Genomic DNA, 18,335 nt, shown 5'->3' with positions numbered 1-18,335 from the left:
GCGAGGCTTCTCTCCTCCGATCTCTCTCCCTCGCGTGGCTTTCTTCAGCGGCGGCGTCGGACCCAAATCGCAGCAGCGATTTTCTTTTCGTCATTTAACTCCAGCTCTCAATTGTTTGAGGGAGTTTAAGAAAAGGATTAAGGAGAGAGAGAGTATTAAATAGGGGTTTTATTTAATCTCAAGTGAGATTTGAAAGGGGTTTATTCCCTTTAAATTATTAACACTGTAGCTACAGTGTTTCAGTTGAGAAATCTTAGTTTAGGGATTTGCTCTTAAATTGTAATTTCTTGTTTGATTAATAAGAAATTAACTGTGTGGCTCCCGAGGACGTAGGCAGTTGCCGAACCTCGTTAAAACTTGGTGTACTTTTTCTATTCTGCGTTTCCGTTGCATTAGGGATTTCGGCGTTAAATTCCCAACAAATAGTACCGAAAAGATCGTTTCTTGTCTAACATTCCAGCCACTAAACCTAGATATTTGCTAATCTATCCTGCCGTTCTATGTAAGATTTGTGGGGGTAAATTTGCAAATATGGTTGGTTTCGGGTTATATAGGTAAAAACCCCTAAAAGATATTAAAACTGAAACCTTTGCCTAAATTGGTTTTACTTGCTTCTGTTAAAATGAGGTCCAGTTAATTTTCTTCCGTGGTGCATGTTTAGGTGGCTTGTCAGAGTTTAGGGCCACTGGAGAAGGGTGGGGCTGTTATCGGTGTTGATATAAAGGTTGGTGACATTGGTAATATAAAAGGAAGGGATTAAGATGAAAGGGATTTGGTTTATGTTTGTGATTTTGGGTTTTCTTTCTACTGATATTCTATGTTGGTTGCAGAGCAGAATGTTAAGGTTCCGTCCCATCACTGTGACTCTAGAGTACGAACAGTTTCTGCTGATGTTATGGAGCTAATGAAGAGCCAGGCTAGGGAACTGTCTCCTCAGGTTTGTTTGTTTTCGTTATGACATTGATTTTCAGATTATAGCGCTTTAAGATACGTTTCAGTTTTGTTTGCCTATCAGTTGATGCAAGTAACTGTGAAAATTTTGGTTTTGTTTGCGTACGACACGTGGTTGCTGCAGGTGTGATGGTTCACTGTGGCCGATAACACTCCTAATCCTTCCATCCGATAAAGGGAAAGGGGGGGGGGAGATAAAAAAATATCTGTAAAAAATCATTTTCGAATAACCAAGAAGACAACAATCAAGATACCTTTATAAGCCACTATTCCTATGTCTGCATAATTTATTTTTGAGGGATAACTCCAAATATATGTTATTTACCCAAATGGAATGTATACATTATGTGTTTACTAATTGAACTCTCACTATTTCACTACTTTGGAAAGTTAAACCTCTTGGGTAGTTTGCATCCATTCTTTCTTACGGCCATGTGGTTTGTTCTGGTTTCATGCGTATGCTATGTTCATTGTTCATTAGGCACTGAGTGTCATTCTATGAGTGAGCTACTCATAAAAAGGTTTCCTTCTGTGAGCACTATACAAAATCCAGTAATGCAGTATTTAGGCATCTCATTGTTCTTTTTGAGAATTGTTAGTATTCGCTTTCTGTGATCTTCACTTCTCCTTTTCAATTTTGGAGATGCTAAGACAAATTTTACCTAGTTCTTCCTGTTTCTTTCAATTGACTTGATTCATGACTGTTTCCGATTTATAGTTTGATTCCAAAGTAAGCTTAAATATCACAAACATACCATGAACTATTGGGCTTTCGCACAAAAGTTTTGTAATCTATTTTTATTAGAAAAGAATGCTACAAATTTCCAAATCTCCAGAAAATACCATGCACCATCAGAAAGTCACCCGAGCAATATCCCTACTAGTTAAGTTGGGGAAGAGAATTGAGAGATTGCTTATACAAAATAAATAAGGATAAAAATGTCCAAAATATGTTATAGTAGTTTAGTGAAAAAGGTGTGCTATTTTCTCTAACAAAAATAGCTTATAGTTTTTCGTGTGCAGAACACATAATAGTTTCTCACCATTTTGCAGGGAAAAGGTTTTTCTGTGATACTGTCTGATATGTGTCCTATGGTAACTGGTATCACTACAAGAGATGCAGCCTTGTCCAGTGAGCTTGGGAAGAGAGCACTCTCACTGTCTATTGGCAGGGCAAAGGTGCCCGGTTCAACTGATAAAGATAATGATGAGGATTATCTCGATAATTCAGAGCTAGATGCAAATGAAAATGGTGTTCTCCGGCGTGGGGGCAATCTTGTTGTCAAGCTTCTTGAGAGTGAATATAATAAAGGTCTGAACCTCATTAGGATGCTTATAATTACATGTAGATGTTATGATGATTTTTTTTGGAGATAGAGAGGATCATATTTGCTCTGATACCATGTTTTTCAGTGTGGGCTAAAACAAATTTCTTTAACTTTCCAAATATACTAATACTAATAACTCTAATAAACCAATATTCTAATAGTAACCATGTTATAATTTAATGTGGATTATTCTATCTTGTCGAGTTACTGCAGAATTTGGCAACTTCTGCAAACCACGTTTTAAGAAGGTGACATGGTCAAGGCCGAAAGCTACAAGAGCTTCCTCAAGAGAGATCTATTTGATTTGTCAAGGTCTGCGATAACCGGAGAACAAATGGAGGGACTTTTAATACTTTACTTTTGGTCCAATATGAAGGTTTTAGTTTCAAAAGTGCCTATTGATGCTATATATATGTAAGTGATATATCGCAACTAATTCAGATTCTTTTGAATGAAAATGCATATCAGATGAGGTGAAATTAAAAGTGGGTTAATCATCTATTTATCACAGTTGTATTAAGAAAAATTGGTTGAAATGTTGATGAGGATCTTAAAATTGTGATCACCTATGTTGTGTACATTGAGCTTTGTATAAATACTACAAATGAGAATAATTTTTTATTGTGAGTTAGTACCATCCTATGTAAGCATTACTCGGGGTTGATTGTGATTGTTTCTAACGTATGCTTCAGGATTTTATGAGATATTGCATTTTTAATCTTGACGTCCTGCGATGTAAGAGAAGTTTCCTGTGTAAGATATTTCATAGATATTTTTAGTGGTAGCCTTGAGTCATAATCAACAAATTTATACTAATTACTGATTTCGGAATTTGAGTTTATTGTTAGTTTGTTACTCATAAGAATAATCCATCCAGTCTTCTAAGTCTACTCTTTATCTGGATGCGTACTGCCACTATTTCTTCAAAGCATTTTATTCATGCGCACAGAGGGGAAATTTGTTGGCAGGACTAGAAAACAACAGAAATCTATGAATATAAGGAGAAAAAGCAAAAGGATGGAAGATCTTAGATACAATGCTTGACAAATTATCCAGGCAGTATACAACAAGAAATATGTATAACGCAAAAATCTTCCACTCTTCAACAAAGAAAAGTGCATACAAATAATTTATGGAATCTCGAATTCGGAAAAGGAAGAACAAGCGAATAGAAGATGCATCATGAATTCAACACTTGACAAAATCACTCAGACAATAATACAATAATAAATATGTAACAGAAAAAAGTCGTCCACTCTTCAGAGAGAAGCACAAGAATTGGTCAAAAGGACACACTGCAGTTAAATAACATTTGAAGTGCGTACAAATAATTTATGCTAATTTATTGTTAGACTATTGACAAAATTAATCCCTGGAAGAACTTGTTGCAGTTCTAAATTAATTATGCACGACGGAATGATCATCGTTCCATCCATCACCTGATCTGTGTTCTTCCCATGGACCAAAAGCCAGAATCACGTACCGGTGTCTGGAATAAAATTTTTCCCACCCTGATCAGTATAAAAATCTTAGAAAATAAATAATAAATGGTTTATGCAGTTGCTTACCTGTGATTTAATTGAAGGGAAGATGTTCCAAAATCTAAGTGTTTCATCGCCAGCTCCAGTCACTATAGTCTGTGGGGGAAAAAACAGCGTCGATCCTCAATATTTTTGCTGTATATTTATGCATAACAGATGCAAAGAGAAATTTTGAAATATTATGTGCAAACCTGTCCATCAGGAGAAAGGGCAAGATATAATACACGTAGGGTGTGACCGGTTAGAGTTGCGATCTGTTTCATACATCCAATTAGTTCACCATATGAACTAAGTATAGATCTGCTTTAAAAAAAAACTATGCCTTTCTCTGAAAGTGGGGCAAAAAAAAAGCCCAGTATAGATCAGTTTTCACTTTTCATACGTCCCACTAAAAAGGGCAAGAAATATGTCAATTTAACCAAGAAAATAACCTTTAGAAGAGCTAAATACAAGGTATGACATTAGAAGCTCAGGATGAACAAGGTTTAGTTTCTGGATGACTGACACATAGAACTTAAGGAAACAGAGACTGAGAAGTGAAGACATTATAATCTCATGGAGTTTATTATATTGCACATACCTTGCTCATGGATGGATACTTCCAAACCATAATTTGATTCTGAGAATACCCATGAGTGCTAACAATCTCATTCACATTTTTAGACCATGCTAAGTTACACACCTGCGAAAAATTGCAACATTTTCAGAACTGCTTGATAAACTTTTCTTTATCCGTAAAGGATAATTTTACATAGTGCTTGTACCTGACTTCCAGTATCCACACATTTCAACATATTATTATTAGCTGTGTTCCAGAATCTAAGGCAGCGATCAGCAGTTCCCCCTCCCGATGCAAGGAGACCGTGCTGATGAGGGGACCAAGCAATAGCTTTTACAGCGGCTGTATGCTCAGTGAATTTTAATATTGGATGCTGAGAATGCTGGTTCCAAACTAAGAGCTGGTGCATAAATCATAAGTGAGTAAATTTTGTTCATCTTTCAAGTTTCTAGTAGTGTAAACAAATTAGAGAAATTGTGTTAAAATTGTTGAACCTGGTTATCATTTCCTCCAGAGGCAAGTTCTCTATCATCATGTGACCATTTCAACCCACAAACCTAAGTAAAGAAACATAATTAGATACAATTTCGAGAAAAAATAGATCATATTCTTGTTCTGCACATAAATCTAAGCTTAAAATGTCATTTTGAAACTTTGTCTATGATTAAATTCAGTGAGTTTAGAAACGCACCTCAGACCTGTGGCCAGCAAGTTTGCGAATGAAATCGTTTGAAATACGTATGTCATGTTGAAGGATGTTCTTATCTCTACTTCCAGATGCTAATATGCAAGAACTCCATGCCAAGACCCCAGTTCTTGTAGGATGACCTCCCATTGTTCGAATTCTTTTGCATTTTGTGCCATCCCAAATCTGTCGCAATTTCATATCATCAGTAATCTTGGTAAAAATTTGGAAGACATTATCAAGTTTACTTTTCATCTCCTCTATATACATATAGAGAAAAACTTATGTTAACTTAAGTGGACGTACCATCCACCAAAGTTTGATACCTAGAGATCCGTGCATATATGAAGAAACTTTTTATCAATGGATAGAAACTTTGGTGGATGGTCCACTTAAGTTGACATAAGTTTTTCTCTCTCTCTATATATATATATTACTTGTAGCGTCAAACCCGGAAGTTTAAAATGTTGCATTATAGTTAACAAAGCGGAAAGGTCTTCCATACATAAACGTTAAATTCTTCTGCTAAATTTTGATTGACAATGAGCAAAATTTACCTGGATATCTCCAAGACTGGTCCCAATTGCTAGATACGAGCCCTCTCTTGTCCATTGCACAGAACAAACACCATCTCTACCCCCCAAATCACAAAGCTTTGTCACCTGAAACCACAAAATTCAAGAACATTTTCAATTAAATTTCAACTCTAAAACCAGCTACGATCGTAAATTTTTATTATGTTTCGAAAGAACCTTGCTAGTGGATGCGTTCCATAGATAAACACAAGTCCCCAACCCAACAGCCAGCGTATTTTGCGACGACCAATCCACAAGGTTCAGATAAAAATCATCCTGAAGAGATGGAGCATCCAAAACCTGCAAAAAAAAAAAAAGTCAAAAAATTATTAAATTCCTTCCACAGCATGAATCCCCCAAAGTTTCTATCAGTATTTTCAGTTAAAAAATTTCCGTAGTTTGAGCGTATACCTTATGAGCAGTCTTGGCAATCTTCCTCGGCGCCTTCTGCCTCACCGACCCCTCCCCCAAACCCGACCCGACGCCATCCTTACCCAACACCGACATCGGTGAAGTGGGCCCCGAGCTATGCTCCATCTTGTACCGAAACAAGTTCCTGTTCGGGCTAATAGGAGATCCAGGCCCAGGCTCTGGTCCGAACAACTCAGCCCGAAGCAACCTCGAATAAAGCTCATTCCCTCCTCCTTCCTTCACCGGAGATGGACTGTCGACGAGGGCGAAGTTTTGGAGGCGAGAAGAGGACCGGCAAGGGATGAAGCGATCGCTGTACGTGGTTTTGGATGGGGACGGGGTTTTGGGGAGGATCGGGAAATGGGTTGGGTTCGGATCGAGGCGGAGGGAGGTCGCCATGCTTGCGGGCACATTGAGCTTTGGTTTTCTCGGATCCAGATCCATTTCGGGTTGAGAAGTGAGAGGGCGGAGACAAGAAGATGACAGCGTTTGTGTTCTTGTTCTTGGGAGTTCTTTTTTTTTCTTTTTTTTGTAATTTGAATATTGGAGAGGCAACGGTCGATTTGGGGGGAGTTGGGTGCTTTAAAGTTGGGGCATCTAGCCGTTGGGTGTTCCCAAATCTGTATTTGTTTAGTTGGAGAATTATCACAAGGTCCCTGAATTGAGTAATAATTTAGGATGAGACCCTATTCGTTAAACACCTATGGGGCCCAGTTTAGTCTTTACACTTCGCCGAAGGCCCGAGTAAAAGGTTTTAGGCGCGGGTAAAAGATTTGAGCCTCACGCAAAGCCGAAGGCCCAGCCCACGCTGGCGCCGCTCGTCGTCCCCACGCGGCTTCAGGTCGGTGCTCCGGTGGGTCCCACTGCCCACGTGCAACCCCCTTACTCGATGAACCCCGTGGACCCCCACCCCCGCAAAAAGGGGATTCCCCAATTTTCCCGCCAACCCACCGCCTTAATTTCCCGCCATCGGAGCCCCGTTTCAAAAACCGGATGCTCCCCTCGCCACGTTTCACACTCTCGAGTCTCCAGCTCGCACCGGAGCGACCGAGATCCTCCAATTTTCTATAAAACCCCCTCCTCTCCTATTCCCTTTGCATCAAAAACCCTCGCCATTGCATTCCGCTTCCCTCTTCGTTTCGCGTTTAAAAATTCGGCTTCAGGATCGAGAGATCTATAGAGAGAGTAGATCATGGGAGGAGGGAGAAACAGAGAGGCTGAAGAGGGGTGGGAAGACGAGGCGCCGGAAGAGGGAGGAGCACAGGATTCCCGCGGCCATCCGTGCCCTCCGCCGCCGAAGAAGCTGATCCCGGCGGCGCGGCGGGCGCAGAAAAAGGCGGGAGCCCGCCGAAGAACGGCTACTTCACAGCCGCGGATGTCTTGAGGCTCTGTTCGCCGTGGCGCCGAGAAGAGAGCCTCGCGCTTGAGGAGTCTTTGGGGGGGAGAGGATCGAGAGAAAGTGTGTAGATATAGTTTGTTATTGATTTGTTCGGTTGTCTCTTTAATTGTTCTCCGAGGTTTGCCTCCTTGATTTCCGATGGCATGGGACGTTTCTCTATTCAAAGCAATTTTTCAGCTCTTGAGCTCATCAAAGCTTAGCGTAGCGAGATGATTCATTGTTCTAGATATGGCTTGATCCATCGGCTGATATATCAATATTGGCCTTTGTATTCTTACTGCGTATAGGCAAAGGGTTAATGAAAAGGAATTAAGGAGAATGATTAACATAGTTAGCTCATTCGATAATCCGAATGATTGAATTATTAACCCGTTATATGAGTTTTATTTTAATCATTGTGATCAGTTTTAGTGTTTAGGAATAACAATGATTTTAACTATTTTCTTTATAATTAGAAGAGTTAACTCTTAATCATTCTAAATAGGAATATTAGTAAACCCCTCATTTTAAGGGGTTAACTCATTTTAATCCCTCTAAAGAGGTTAGCTTAACCCTTCTATATTTTTTATGTTTAGCAAATTATAGAGGGTTAACTTATTTTAACCATTGTATAGATTTGGTAAGCGGTACCTTAGGGCATTTTATTATATACCGCATCATCTGATACGACACTTAGATGTCTATTACATATTCTCTCGATATTATTCCTATATATGTGATTCTAGCTGTCCGATATTTCCCCGATATGCGGGAATTAAAACCTGAACAGAGACCCAAGGTTAAGCCCCAACGAAAATATTTGTTGAAACGACATCAGCAGCCAACATTTGGTGCCTGTTTTTTTTTTTTAACCAAACCCATCAAATTTTTGGTAAGTTAGTTAAAAAGAAAAAAAAAAGTTTATTCTGTTATAACCACTACCAAGTTGCATTAATTCCTTTAGAAGCATTAAGGTTTGGGATCAGATTGATTTTAACTATTTTGAAACAAAAGTTGGCAGGAGTTAAATAATAGATCAAGTCACCGGTCTGTATGACTTCAGCGCGTACAAATAAATCTCAAATTTTATGTCCTCCACCCTCACGTCACCATTAGACTCGGAACTCTTTCGAGATAGCGAGGAGCTCTTGCATGTCCTGATGACAACCAACATTGCAACTGCAACATGTCCTCATTATGGTGAGAAGTTACCCATCAAAACTAAGGAACAAATTAAGATATTCGCCCTTATTAGATGGAGCCTCACAAACATTACGAGCACGACAAATTTTTTAAACAATCGAAGGAAAGGGGGAAGATATTAACGGGAGCAACAACAAAAAAGGGAGGATGATGACAGTGTAAATGAGCAAACTTGTTTCGGGGGCGGTTTAGGGATAGCTTAATTAGTAAATTAATTATGCCTTTGCAGCAAAGGCATAAAAAGAAAGGGGCGGGGGCCCATCTAGCAGCCCACCATGCAGGTTGCGTGTGGTGGGCTTCATCCACGAGGGATCGAGGAACCACCCTATGTATGACAAACCCACCCTTCTAAGCTAAATTAGAGTAGTGTAGGGCACTGTAGGGTCGGTTAAGCTGTGCTTCGATCATTGTACAGAGTTGCTTCTGTAATTACATTTTGGTCAATTAAACCTCCTTAGCCTAAAAACTAAAAACCTCCTTCATCCATTGGATCTAGATGAATCCAATGGTTGGGAGTCAGTCAAACAGTCAACAGAACATGCATTAATTACCTCAACGAACACAAATCTGGATTCACTGCAGTGAAAAACGTGTTCGTTGAGGTAATGAATCTGGATTCACTGCAGTGAAGGACGTGTTCGTTGAGGTAATGAATCTAGGTTCACTACAGTAATTAATGCATGTGTTTAATGAGGTAATTAATGCATGTGTCTGTTGACTGTTTGACTGAATCCTAGCCATTGGATGAAGGAGATTTTTAGTTTTTAGGCTAAGGAGGTTTTATTAGAACCTCTTCATATATATATATATATATGTATATATATATATATATATATATATATATATATATATATATACTATTATATATTCTTATATATATATATTTATATATATCATATAAATAATATACCGATAGAGAGAGAGAGAGAGAGAGAGAAAGAAGTGGGATATGTTGGTAACAAACATTAGCTTTTGTGCTTGGTAGTAAGGTGACATATTCCCTTCCACTCATTATAATCGGGGCTCACATTCACATAGTTGGGGAGTGGTTAGGAATTGTAATGAGTGGATGAGAATATGACACCTTACTACCAAACACAAAATTTTTGCTTGGTACCAAGTATACTCATTTTTGCTTGGTACCAAGTTCTATTCATTCGTAACCGTTAAAATTACGGTGAGTGGATGAAGGGTCAAAACATGACGGGTTCACCCCAAAATTGGTGTGTTTGGGTTTAAGAGCGTGTAGATCAAGTTCAACGGAGCGGATCGCAAAAAAAAAATTAGGAAATATATATAGAGAGAGAGAGAGAGAGAGAGAGAGAGAGAGAGAATTAACACATATTGAATCATAAGTCTCAATTGCAAACTTTTTGGGGTTCAACCGTTCAAGCAGAGTTTAAATTTTACCTCCATTTACATGAAACTATGATCATCTATTCATATATAACAACCCAAAACATGCAACGAAATGAACATCTGCGATAGCAATTGCAATTATAAATTATAACTGAAACTAGAAATACATGCGACGACAATTAATTACAATAAATATATCTGAAACAAGGTGCTATGTAGTTATCAAATTCTGATATTAGATCGGAATGTTCATCAGATACTACAATAAACCCTTCGATCTGTAGATTGTCATGCGAGGCAGGGGATGTGATAGAAAATAACAAAAATAGATTCTATGATTTTCTGTGGCGCAGGTTCAACCATGTATATGTTAGTAGATACCAACTATGGAGATCATCTAGATTGATGGCAATTAATTAGTTGTTGACACAGTAACTTGCGTATTTAACTTACCTCCTTGGAACATCTAGATCCACTACTATAATATCCAAAAAATAAAAAAAGAATTTAAAGAAAAAAGTTAAATTTTACTTAGTTAGCACTCTAAAGTTCAGCTCGACCCGATCTTTGATATGACCAATTTAGGAAATCAAATTTTTATTTTTATTTTTATTTTCCATTCATCATATCATCACCTAATCGACCAAACTCACCGCTATATAACCTCACCCCTCACATTTACAGCTCACTGTGCAAAACAAAGCAAGGCAGCAAGTTGTAGAGAACAAATAAATAAAAAAGAAATGAGCGCTTCGCTTCTCTCTTCCATTGCCTCGATGGCATCCTTGCTACTTTGCTTGAGTGTTCTCTTTGGATTGCCACATTTCTCTTCGGCCATAACAAGGCACTATAAGTTTGACGTAAGTTAGTTATATACAAAGCAAGTCCTATTTTCTAATTCTTTTTTTATTTTAAATAAAGCTAATTATGCATCTTATTTCTCGATGATAAAATGTAGATACGTTTACAAAATGTTACAAGATTATGCCATACAAAGAGCATTGTGACAGTCAACGGACAGTACCCAGGACCAAAGCTCATTGCCCGTGAAGGCGATAGAGTAATTGTAAAAGTCACCAACCAAGTTTCAAATAACATTACTATCCATTGGTACGCAACACTTTAGCATTTCTTCAATATATTTGCTGCTTTATTTAAAAGTTTTATTTGACTAAATGAATAAATTGTGCAAAATAGGCATGGAATAAGGCAACTACAGAGTGGGTGGGCCGATGGCCCAGCCTACATTACTCAATGCCCGATCCAAACGGGCCGGAGCTACGTGTACAACTTTACGATAACAGGCCAGAGGGGGACATTATTCTATCATGCTCATATTTCATGGCTTAGGGCGACGGTCCATGGGCCTATTATTATCCTGCCGAAGCTCGGTGTTCCTTACCCATTTGCAAAGCCCTATAAGGAAGTACCCATGATTTTTGGTAATCAGAAGTACTTAGTTCTCTTTGTGAATGTAGCTTTTATTTTAATATTTAATGAGCGAGAATAATTTAGCTATATTTTTTATGTTGCAGGGGAGTGGTTTAATGAAGACACTGAGGTAGTCATTTCTCAGGCTCTTCAAACCGGAGGAGCCCCAAATGTCTCTGAAGCCTACACCATCAATGGGCTTCCCGGCCCGCTATACAATTGCTCGGCTAAAGGTAAACCAGCGTACAGATATCACAAATATAAGCCCAATTCCGGCCCATTTTGATCGTCTTAATTTGGCCATGTTGTAGACACGTTCAAGCTCAAGGTCAAGCCCGGAAAGACCTACCTCCTCCGTATCATCAACGCTGCACTCAACGACGAGCTCTTTTTCAGCATCGCCAACCACTCTATTACAATTGTCGAAGTCGACGCTAACTACGTTAAGCCATTCGCTACCAAGACTCTCCTCATCACGCCGGGCCAAACCACCAACGTCCTCCTCAAAGCCCGGCCCAATAGCCCAAACTCACGGTTCCTCATGGAAGCCAGGCCCTACGCAACTGGGCTTGGTACTTTCGATAACACAACTACTGCTGGGCTTCTAGAGTACGAGAATACGGGTATTTCTTCTGGAAATCTTCCGCTTCTGAGACCGAAACTTCCTGCTCTCAATGATACTGCTTACGCTACAAACTTCACTAACAAATTGAGAAGCCTAGCAAGTGCACAGTATCCAGCTAAAGTTCCTCAAACAGTGGACCGCAAGTTCTTCTTCACCGTGGGCCTTGGCACAAGCCCATGTCCAACGAACCAAACTTGCCAAGGGCCCAATGGGACCAAGTTCGCCGCATCCGTTAATAACATTTCTTTTGCCCTGCCCTCTACGGCCCTTCTTCAGGCCCATTTCTTTGGGCAGCAAAATAAGGTTTTTACAGCAGATTTTCCAAAAAGACCTCTATTTCCATTTAATTACACCGGGACGCCACCAAATAACACGTTTGTAAACAATGCGACTAAAACTGTGGTGTTGCCGTACAATACAAGCGTGGAGCTAGTGATGCAGGATACTAGCATTCAAGGGATTGAGAGCCACCCTCTCCATCTTCATGGCTTCAATTTTTTCGTCGTCGGTCAAGGATTTGGAAATTATGATCAGACTAAGGATCCATCCAAGTTCAATTTGGTTGATCCTGTTGAGAGGAATACTATCGGAGTGCCCGCTGGAGGCTGGGTCGCAATCCGATTCTTCGCTGATAACCCTGGTGAGAAAATTAGTTTTTTATAACTTTTAGAAAAATAATAAATATGTTTTGGCTAAAATTAGAATCTTATTTGAATTGGTTTGTAAATTATATTTTCAGGTGTATGGTTCATGCATTGTCACATTGAGATACACATTAGCTGGGGATTGAGGATGGCCTGGGTTGTGATGGATGGAGAACTACCCAGTCAAAAGCTGCCACCTCCGCCGGCGGATCTTCCAATGTGCTGATGTGGACAAGTTTTTTTTTTATTTTTATTTTTGTGGAGTGTGATCTTTTTTGTTTTTAATCTTTTTGGCTGGCTAATGAACCCAACCAATAAGTTCATTAGCGACCCAAATTGCTCTTTTTTTTTTTGACCGTTCAATATTGTGTGCATTTTTTTTGTTGAAAACAAACATATGCATGTTCTTTGCGTATGTTGGTTTTGTTTTGAATAAAGAAGAGATCGAGGTTAATTGATGTGATTCAACCTGGCCTCTACCTATGAAAACAAACATATAGTTCCGATCCTGTTCTTCATAATGTCCTCGTTAATGATTAACCACATGAAGGCCTCTACTGAAAAGCAGAGAGATTGATGTACGTGATTAATTCAACATGGAGGCCTCTACTTATTAAAACAAACATATAATCTACTCGTCCTTGAGTCCAAACATATTTAACTACACATGAATATACCTCAACCCTGTTGGGATTGTGTCTTTGATTCTTTGTAGAACTTCATGAGAATAAGATAGGGTTAGAGATCTATCATGATTAGGTGTTTGGGTTCCATCATGGTTAGGAGTTTGAATCATATTCTAATTAGGAAGTTAGGTTAGGGATAGGGTTTTGGTTTTACTATATATATTCTTCTATTGTAGGAGGAAATACTATAGGAAGAAGACAGTAGAGAGAAGATGTAGTAGAGAGAGAGAGAGAGAGTTAATATTCTTGTAATCTAGGGTTACCAGAGGGCGTAGCCTGATTCAAGAATATTGTGCAAGAGGCGAGGGTTTCGTGATCTTTGTCCGTGCAAAAGATTACAAGGAGTGGGCTTTAGAGAGAATATGAGAGTTGATTATGTATGTGAGGTTGAGATTACAAGGAGTGGGCTTTAGAGAGAATATGAGAGTTGATTATGTATGTGAGGTTGAGAGATTGAGAGATGAGAGTTGAGTGGTTCCTCTATGTGAGGTTGAGAGATTGAGAGATGAGAGTTGAGTGGTTCCTCTTGTAGTTCTCCTTGATACATAGTGAATTTCTCCTATTGTTGCACCGTGGACGTAGGTCGAAGTTGGTCGACCGAACCACGTAAATCCCGATATTCTTTTTTCTTGATTGTGGTCTTTTTATATCTTGTTGATTGTGTGTTGGCTTTGGATTGCGCATATTATAATAGGCGGGGAAAGTAAAATTCCCCAACAACAACCCCCCCACCCACCCACCCAAGGTGAATCTCTAAATGAAATCAAGCTCACACTTTAATCCGAATGGATCCAAGACATTCATGCATGACATATACCGATTCATTAGATAGTGAATGAGACACTAGAATATAAAATACCTATTAACTCCTCTTACCTTTCATAGTAATATCTCAATCAGATAAGCTTCACCTGTGACCTGCCTCTTTGTTAGACACATCTACAATTAAAAATAATAATAATAATTAGTAATAAACATAGCTCTAATTAATAGAAAATTAGACACATGATATAAATTAATGGGCATATATATATATACATATATATGTAAACAACAAACAAAGCTAAAGCAAACGTAACCATCAGCAATTGATGACCACAAAAATTGAAATGTGAATGTGAGGAGGTTAATTGCATCCGTAGTTCTGACTAGGTTGTTGGCCATTATGAGGGCATGTTGCCCTACCTCAACTGAAAAATAAAAAGGAGAGATCTTAAGGGAACGTTTAAAAAGAGCACATCCAAGGGGGAGAAAAAAAAAAGATATATTGGAGAAAGGTGTTGATGATGATATTGTCTTCGGTCCCTTTTCTCTCTCTCTCTCTCTCTCTCTCTCTCTGCCTGAGGAACTGAGCTGGCTTTTGTCCTTCAACAAATGGACCTTAGCCTCCATTTGTTGCTTTGCTGAGTCCTTGTGTTCAGAAGCTCTGTGCTCCTCCCTCAGGGTTTTGAGTTGACAAACTGAGTTGATGAGATCTGAGAAATAACGTGAGCTAGCGCATGTTAGGCGCACGAGTAGTGGGCGGAGGGAGGGCCTTTCGCTCGATCGATTATTACAACTGCAAATATTTGTTCGGTACATATAACTGTTAGCATTTTCTTAAGGAAAAGGCAATTGTGAATAGTCCCACATTGGAAGTTGAAGAGAAGTTCAAGTGGTTTATAATGGTTCACTTCCTAATGGGCTTTGAGTAATGTTTTGGGCCTACTAGTGTTTGAGCTCTTTCTCCACACACGCGCGCGCGCACGCACGCCACGCCTCGCCACGACGCGCGCGCCACGCCGCACTCGGGTTTTGCTTCTCCAGCTTTTATTTTTTTTTTGTAACGGCAGCATTTATTATGTAACGGCAGCGTGATTTACGCCCAACGGACGAGGAGATTCAGCATCGGTTACTGGTTCATGAGGCTATATAAGGAGGCAGAGTTCATTCGGGAAAACACACAGAAATTCACAAAGAATTTCATAGCTCCCTCTTCCTCCTTCTGCTACTCTTAGTACTCAAAGATTTTCGGCTACATATTTTGAGGATTATTTTTGGGCAATCATCTTCATCTGAGCAGAAGCTCTGCTACTCGCGCCCGAGTAGAGAGGCCGGCCGTTTCCGGGGGGCTTTTACCGCTAGGGGGGAGGATCAACTACGCCAGGGCGACAGGCGGTTCCTCTATCTTCTAGGGCAGTGTATCACGACTGCACCCCGTTCAGGCCTGATTTTTCATAACTCATTTATTTTCAGTTAAACTAATTGTTTATTTTGTTAGCAATCTAGAAGATAGAGGATTTATTGCTGTTAATTTAAATCTGAAAATAAATATATATTAAAAAAAAAAAATTGTTACTGTTCACCCGAATTTCATATTTGTTTAACTGTTTTAATTTGTTAACCTTTTGCATCTAAGTAGTTAACAAATTATTTTACTGCAATAGTACTGAATTTTATATCTGTCAATTTTCATATTCAGTATCTGTCATAAAAAAAAAAAAATAAAATTATTTTACTGCAATAGTACTGAATTTTATATCTGTCAATTTTCATATTCAGTATCTGTCATAAAAAAAAAATAAAATAAAATAAAAAATAAAAAAAAAATCTTTAAGTGAACCGGTTCAAGTTTTCTTGGATTAGTTGGTGTCTAAGGAAAGGTTTAAGGGTTGCGTAAAGCGCTCTGCAAGAAACGAGGTACTTAATCGATCATTGATCAACCTCTAGTACTATCCTTACCTGGCCAAACTACCCGAGTAAAACTTTAATCTTTTCACTTTTAGAGTTTTTGGTTAAGAGCAGGTTTAATTAAGTTTCTGGTCTAGTAGTATTAATAAAATTCTTACCCTGTTCAGATTTCAACTACCTAGACTAGTAAAACTCAAATTGGACTTATGGCAATTGATCATTCAAAAAGTGTCAAACCTGAGAAGTTCACCGGTATCAACTATAAACGGTGGGCTAATCAGATGAGATACTGGCTCACTACCTTAGGTCTCTTATCAGCCATTGACTTTCCTGAGTCTTCTACTAGTGGTACTCAACCTTTGACTCCTGATCCTGAACAGTCTGTTCCTTCCACTTCTGGTTCAGGTGCTAGCTCTCTTTCTAGCTCTATGAAACCAGAAGATATTAATTATCATTGTTGTCATAGAATTCTTAGTGCACTTGCAGACAACCTTTATGACATATACTATGAGTTCAAAAGTGCAAAAGACCTATGGCAAGCTCTTGAAGCAGAATATGGCTATGATGATGCCGGAATTCTGCGTTTCACCTCTTCGTCCTTCAATAAGTTCATGATGGTAGATGACAAGCCCATTAATGAACAAATTCATGAATTTTTAGATTTCATCCGTCATCTCCAATCAAAAGGAAACACTTTTACTGATGACTATAAAGTTTCCTGTTTGATTGATAAACTCCCTCCTTCCTGGTCTAGATTTGCTGGAGATCTCCGACACAAGCAAGGAGATCTAACCTTAACTGAGGCCCTCAAGGCCATTCGTATTGAAGACCAGCATAGGCTAAATTCCAAAACCAAGAATGAATCAAAAGCTAAAGTAAACTTGGTAGAGGAAAAGCCTAAATCTAGAAATTTCAAACCCAAATGGAAGAAATTCAAGAAAAACCAACAATCTTTCAATAAATCTTCCTTCAAATCAAATTCTTCCAATTCCAATTCTTCCAGCCATAAGTCTGATGGAAAGTTCTGCTTTGTCTGTGGTAGAACCAACCACATTTCTTCCAACTGTTTCTTTCGGAAGAAGGAACCGGCTAAACCTGCCTCTAAAGGAAATGGATCAAATAAAGTTAATATGATTGAAGAGAATCCAACCTCCTTCAGGTTAGCCCCATCACCTCATCTTGTAAATTCTCTAACTTCTTCCACTGATTGGTATCTGGATTCCGGAGCAAATATACACGTCTGTAATGATCGCTCTTGGTTTTCAAATTATCAGGAATCACGTGGAGGAAGCATAAGCTTAGCAGATGACTCCACTAAACCAATAATAGGAAGTGGAAGTATAAAGCTCACTATGACTTCTGGGAAAGCCCTACATCTGCAAGGCGTCTACCTTGTTCCTTCTCTCCGTCGAAATTTGATTAGTGAATCTCTTCTTCTTAGAACTGGTTATAGGATTGTAAAAGAATCCAACAGATTTGTGATTACAAAGAGTAATAATTTTATAGGAAAAGGTTTTATCTGTAATGGCCTTTTCAAACTCAATGTAATCAATTCCAGTTCTAATGAAAATTCTAAGTCTCCTGTTATTCAAATTGTTGAATCTTGTGATGTCTGGCATGGACGACTTGGACATGTCAATTTTCAAACTTTACAGAAAATGATCAATTTGAATCTTATTCCTAAATCATCTATTGACCTCTCATCCAAGTGTGAGATTTGTGTTCAAGGGAAACACACAAAAAAACCCTTCAAGTCTATAACTAGAAACTCTGAGCCCCTCGAATTAATTCATAGTGATGTGTGTGACTCGAATCGAGTTCTCACCCGAGGGGGTAGGAGATATTTTGTGACCTTTATAGACGATCACTCCAGATATTGTTTCACATATCTTCTCAGGACTAAAGATGAAGTCCTAGATAGGTTTAAGGTCTATAAAGCTGAGTCTGAGAACCAATTAGACAGGAAGATCAAGATCCTAAGATCTGATCGTGGGGGGGAGTATACCTCAAATTATATGACTGAATTTTGCCAAGAACACGGTATTATTCATGAGGTTACTGCTCCCTATACACCACAGTCTAACGGGGTAGCTGAACGAAAAAACAGAACCCTAATGGACATGGTAAACTGTATGTTACTCAGTTCAGGAGCACCTGAAAATCTCTGGGGTGAAGCTCTTCTCTCTGCTTGTTTTATTCTCAATAGGATTCCCCAAAGAAATTCCAATACAACTCCTTATGAATATTGGAAGGGGAGATCTCCTAATCTAAACTTCTTCCGAGTTTGGG

General features: G+C 38.9%; 3 protein-coding genes across 9 annotated transcripts in view; 2 read left to right on the top strand and 1 right to left on the bottom strand.

Annotated features, from left to right (window-relative positions):
* Positions 1–2,910, top strand: part of LOC109829849 (ribosomal RNA large subunit methyltransferase E) — an 11,433-nt gene extending 8,523 nt beyond the window's left edge. For 2 of the 7 annotated variants that reach the window (XM_020396910.1, XM_020396908.1), the window contains exons 3-6: positions 662–737; positions 831–937; positions 2,005–2,263; positions 2,493–2,910. In XM_020396910.1, coding sequence (XP_020252499.1) covers positions 896–937; positions 2,005–2,263; positions 2,493–2,602 — 411 coding nt within the window. In that variant the 5' untranslated portion in view covers positions 662–737; positions 831–895 and the 3' untranslated portion in view covers positions 2,603–2,910. The remainder of the gene's footprint in view (positions 1–661; positions 738–830; positions 938–2,004; positions 2,264–2,492) is intronic. The other 5 variants (XM_020396904.1, XM_020396905.1, XM_020396909.1 and 2 more) reach the window with 4 other exon arrangements.
* On the bottom strand, positions 3,443–6,634 carry LOC109829848 (protein FIZZY-RELATED 3). Its single transcript, XM_020396903.1, has 10 exons — positions 6,051–6,634; positions 5,817–5,939; positions 5,622–5,726; positions 5,071–5,250; positions 4,874–4,936; positions 4,585–4,779; positions 4,401–4,502; positions 4,012–4,074; positions 3,848–3,916; positions 3,443–3,768 (listed from the first exon to the last, which is right to left on the bottom strand). Exons 1-10 carry the CDS (start codon positions 6,492–6,494, stop codon positions 3,715–3,717), a joined length of 1,398 nt encoding a protein of 465 aa, XP_020252492.1. The 5' UTR covers positions 6,495–6,634; the 3' UTR covers positions 3,443–3,714.
* On the top strand, positions 10,693–13,158 carry LOC109829847 (laccase-17-like). The gene is made up of 6 exons (XM_020396902.1): positions 10,693–10,850; positions 10,949–11,100; positions 11,188–11,432; positions 11,526–11,654; positions 11,733–12,686; positions 12,786–13,158. Exons 1-6 carry the CDS (start codon positions 10,734–10,736, stop codon positions 12,914–12,916), a joined length of 1,728 nt encoding a protein of 575 aa, XP_020252491.1. The 5' UTR covers positions 10,693–10,733; the 3' UTR covers positions 12,917–13,158.

This window comes from Asparagus officinalis, chromosome 2 (assembly GCF_001876935.1).
Source record: "Asparagus officinalis chromosome 2, Aspof.V1, whole genome shotgun sequence".
Taxonomy (NCBI): domain Eukaryota; kingdom Viridiplantae; phylum Streptophyta; class Magnoliopsida; order Asparagales; family Asparagaceae; genus Asparagus; species Asparagus officinalis.
Note: the sequence above shows the minus strand (reverse complement) of the source record. Positions and strands in the feature narration are given on the sequence as shown.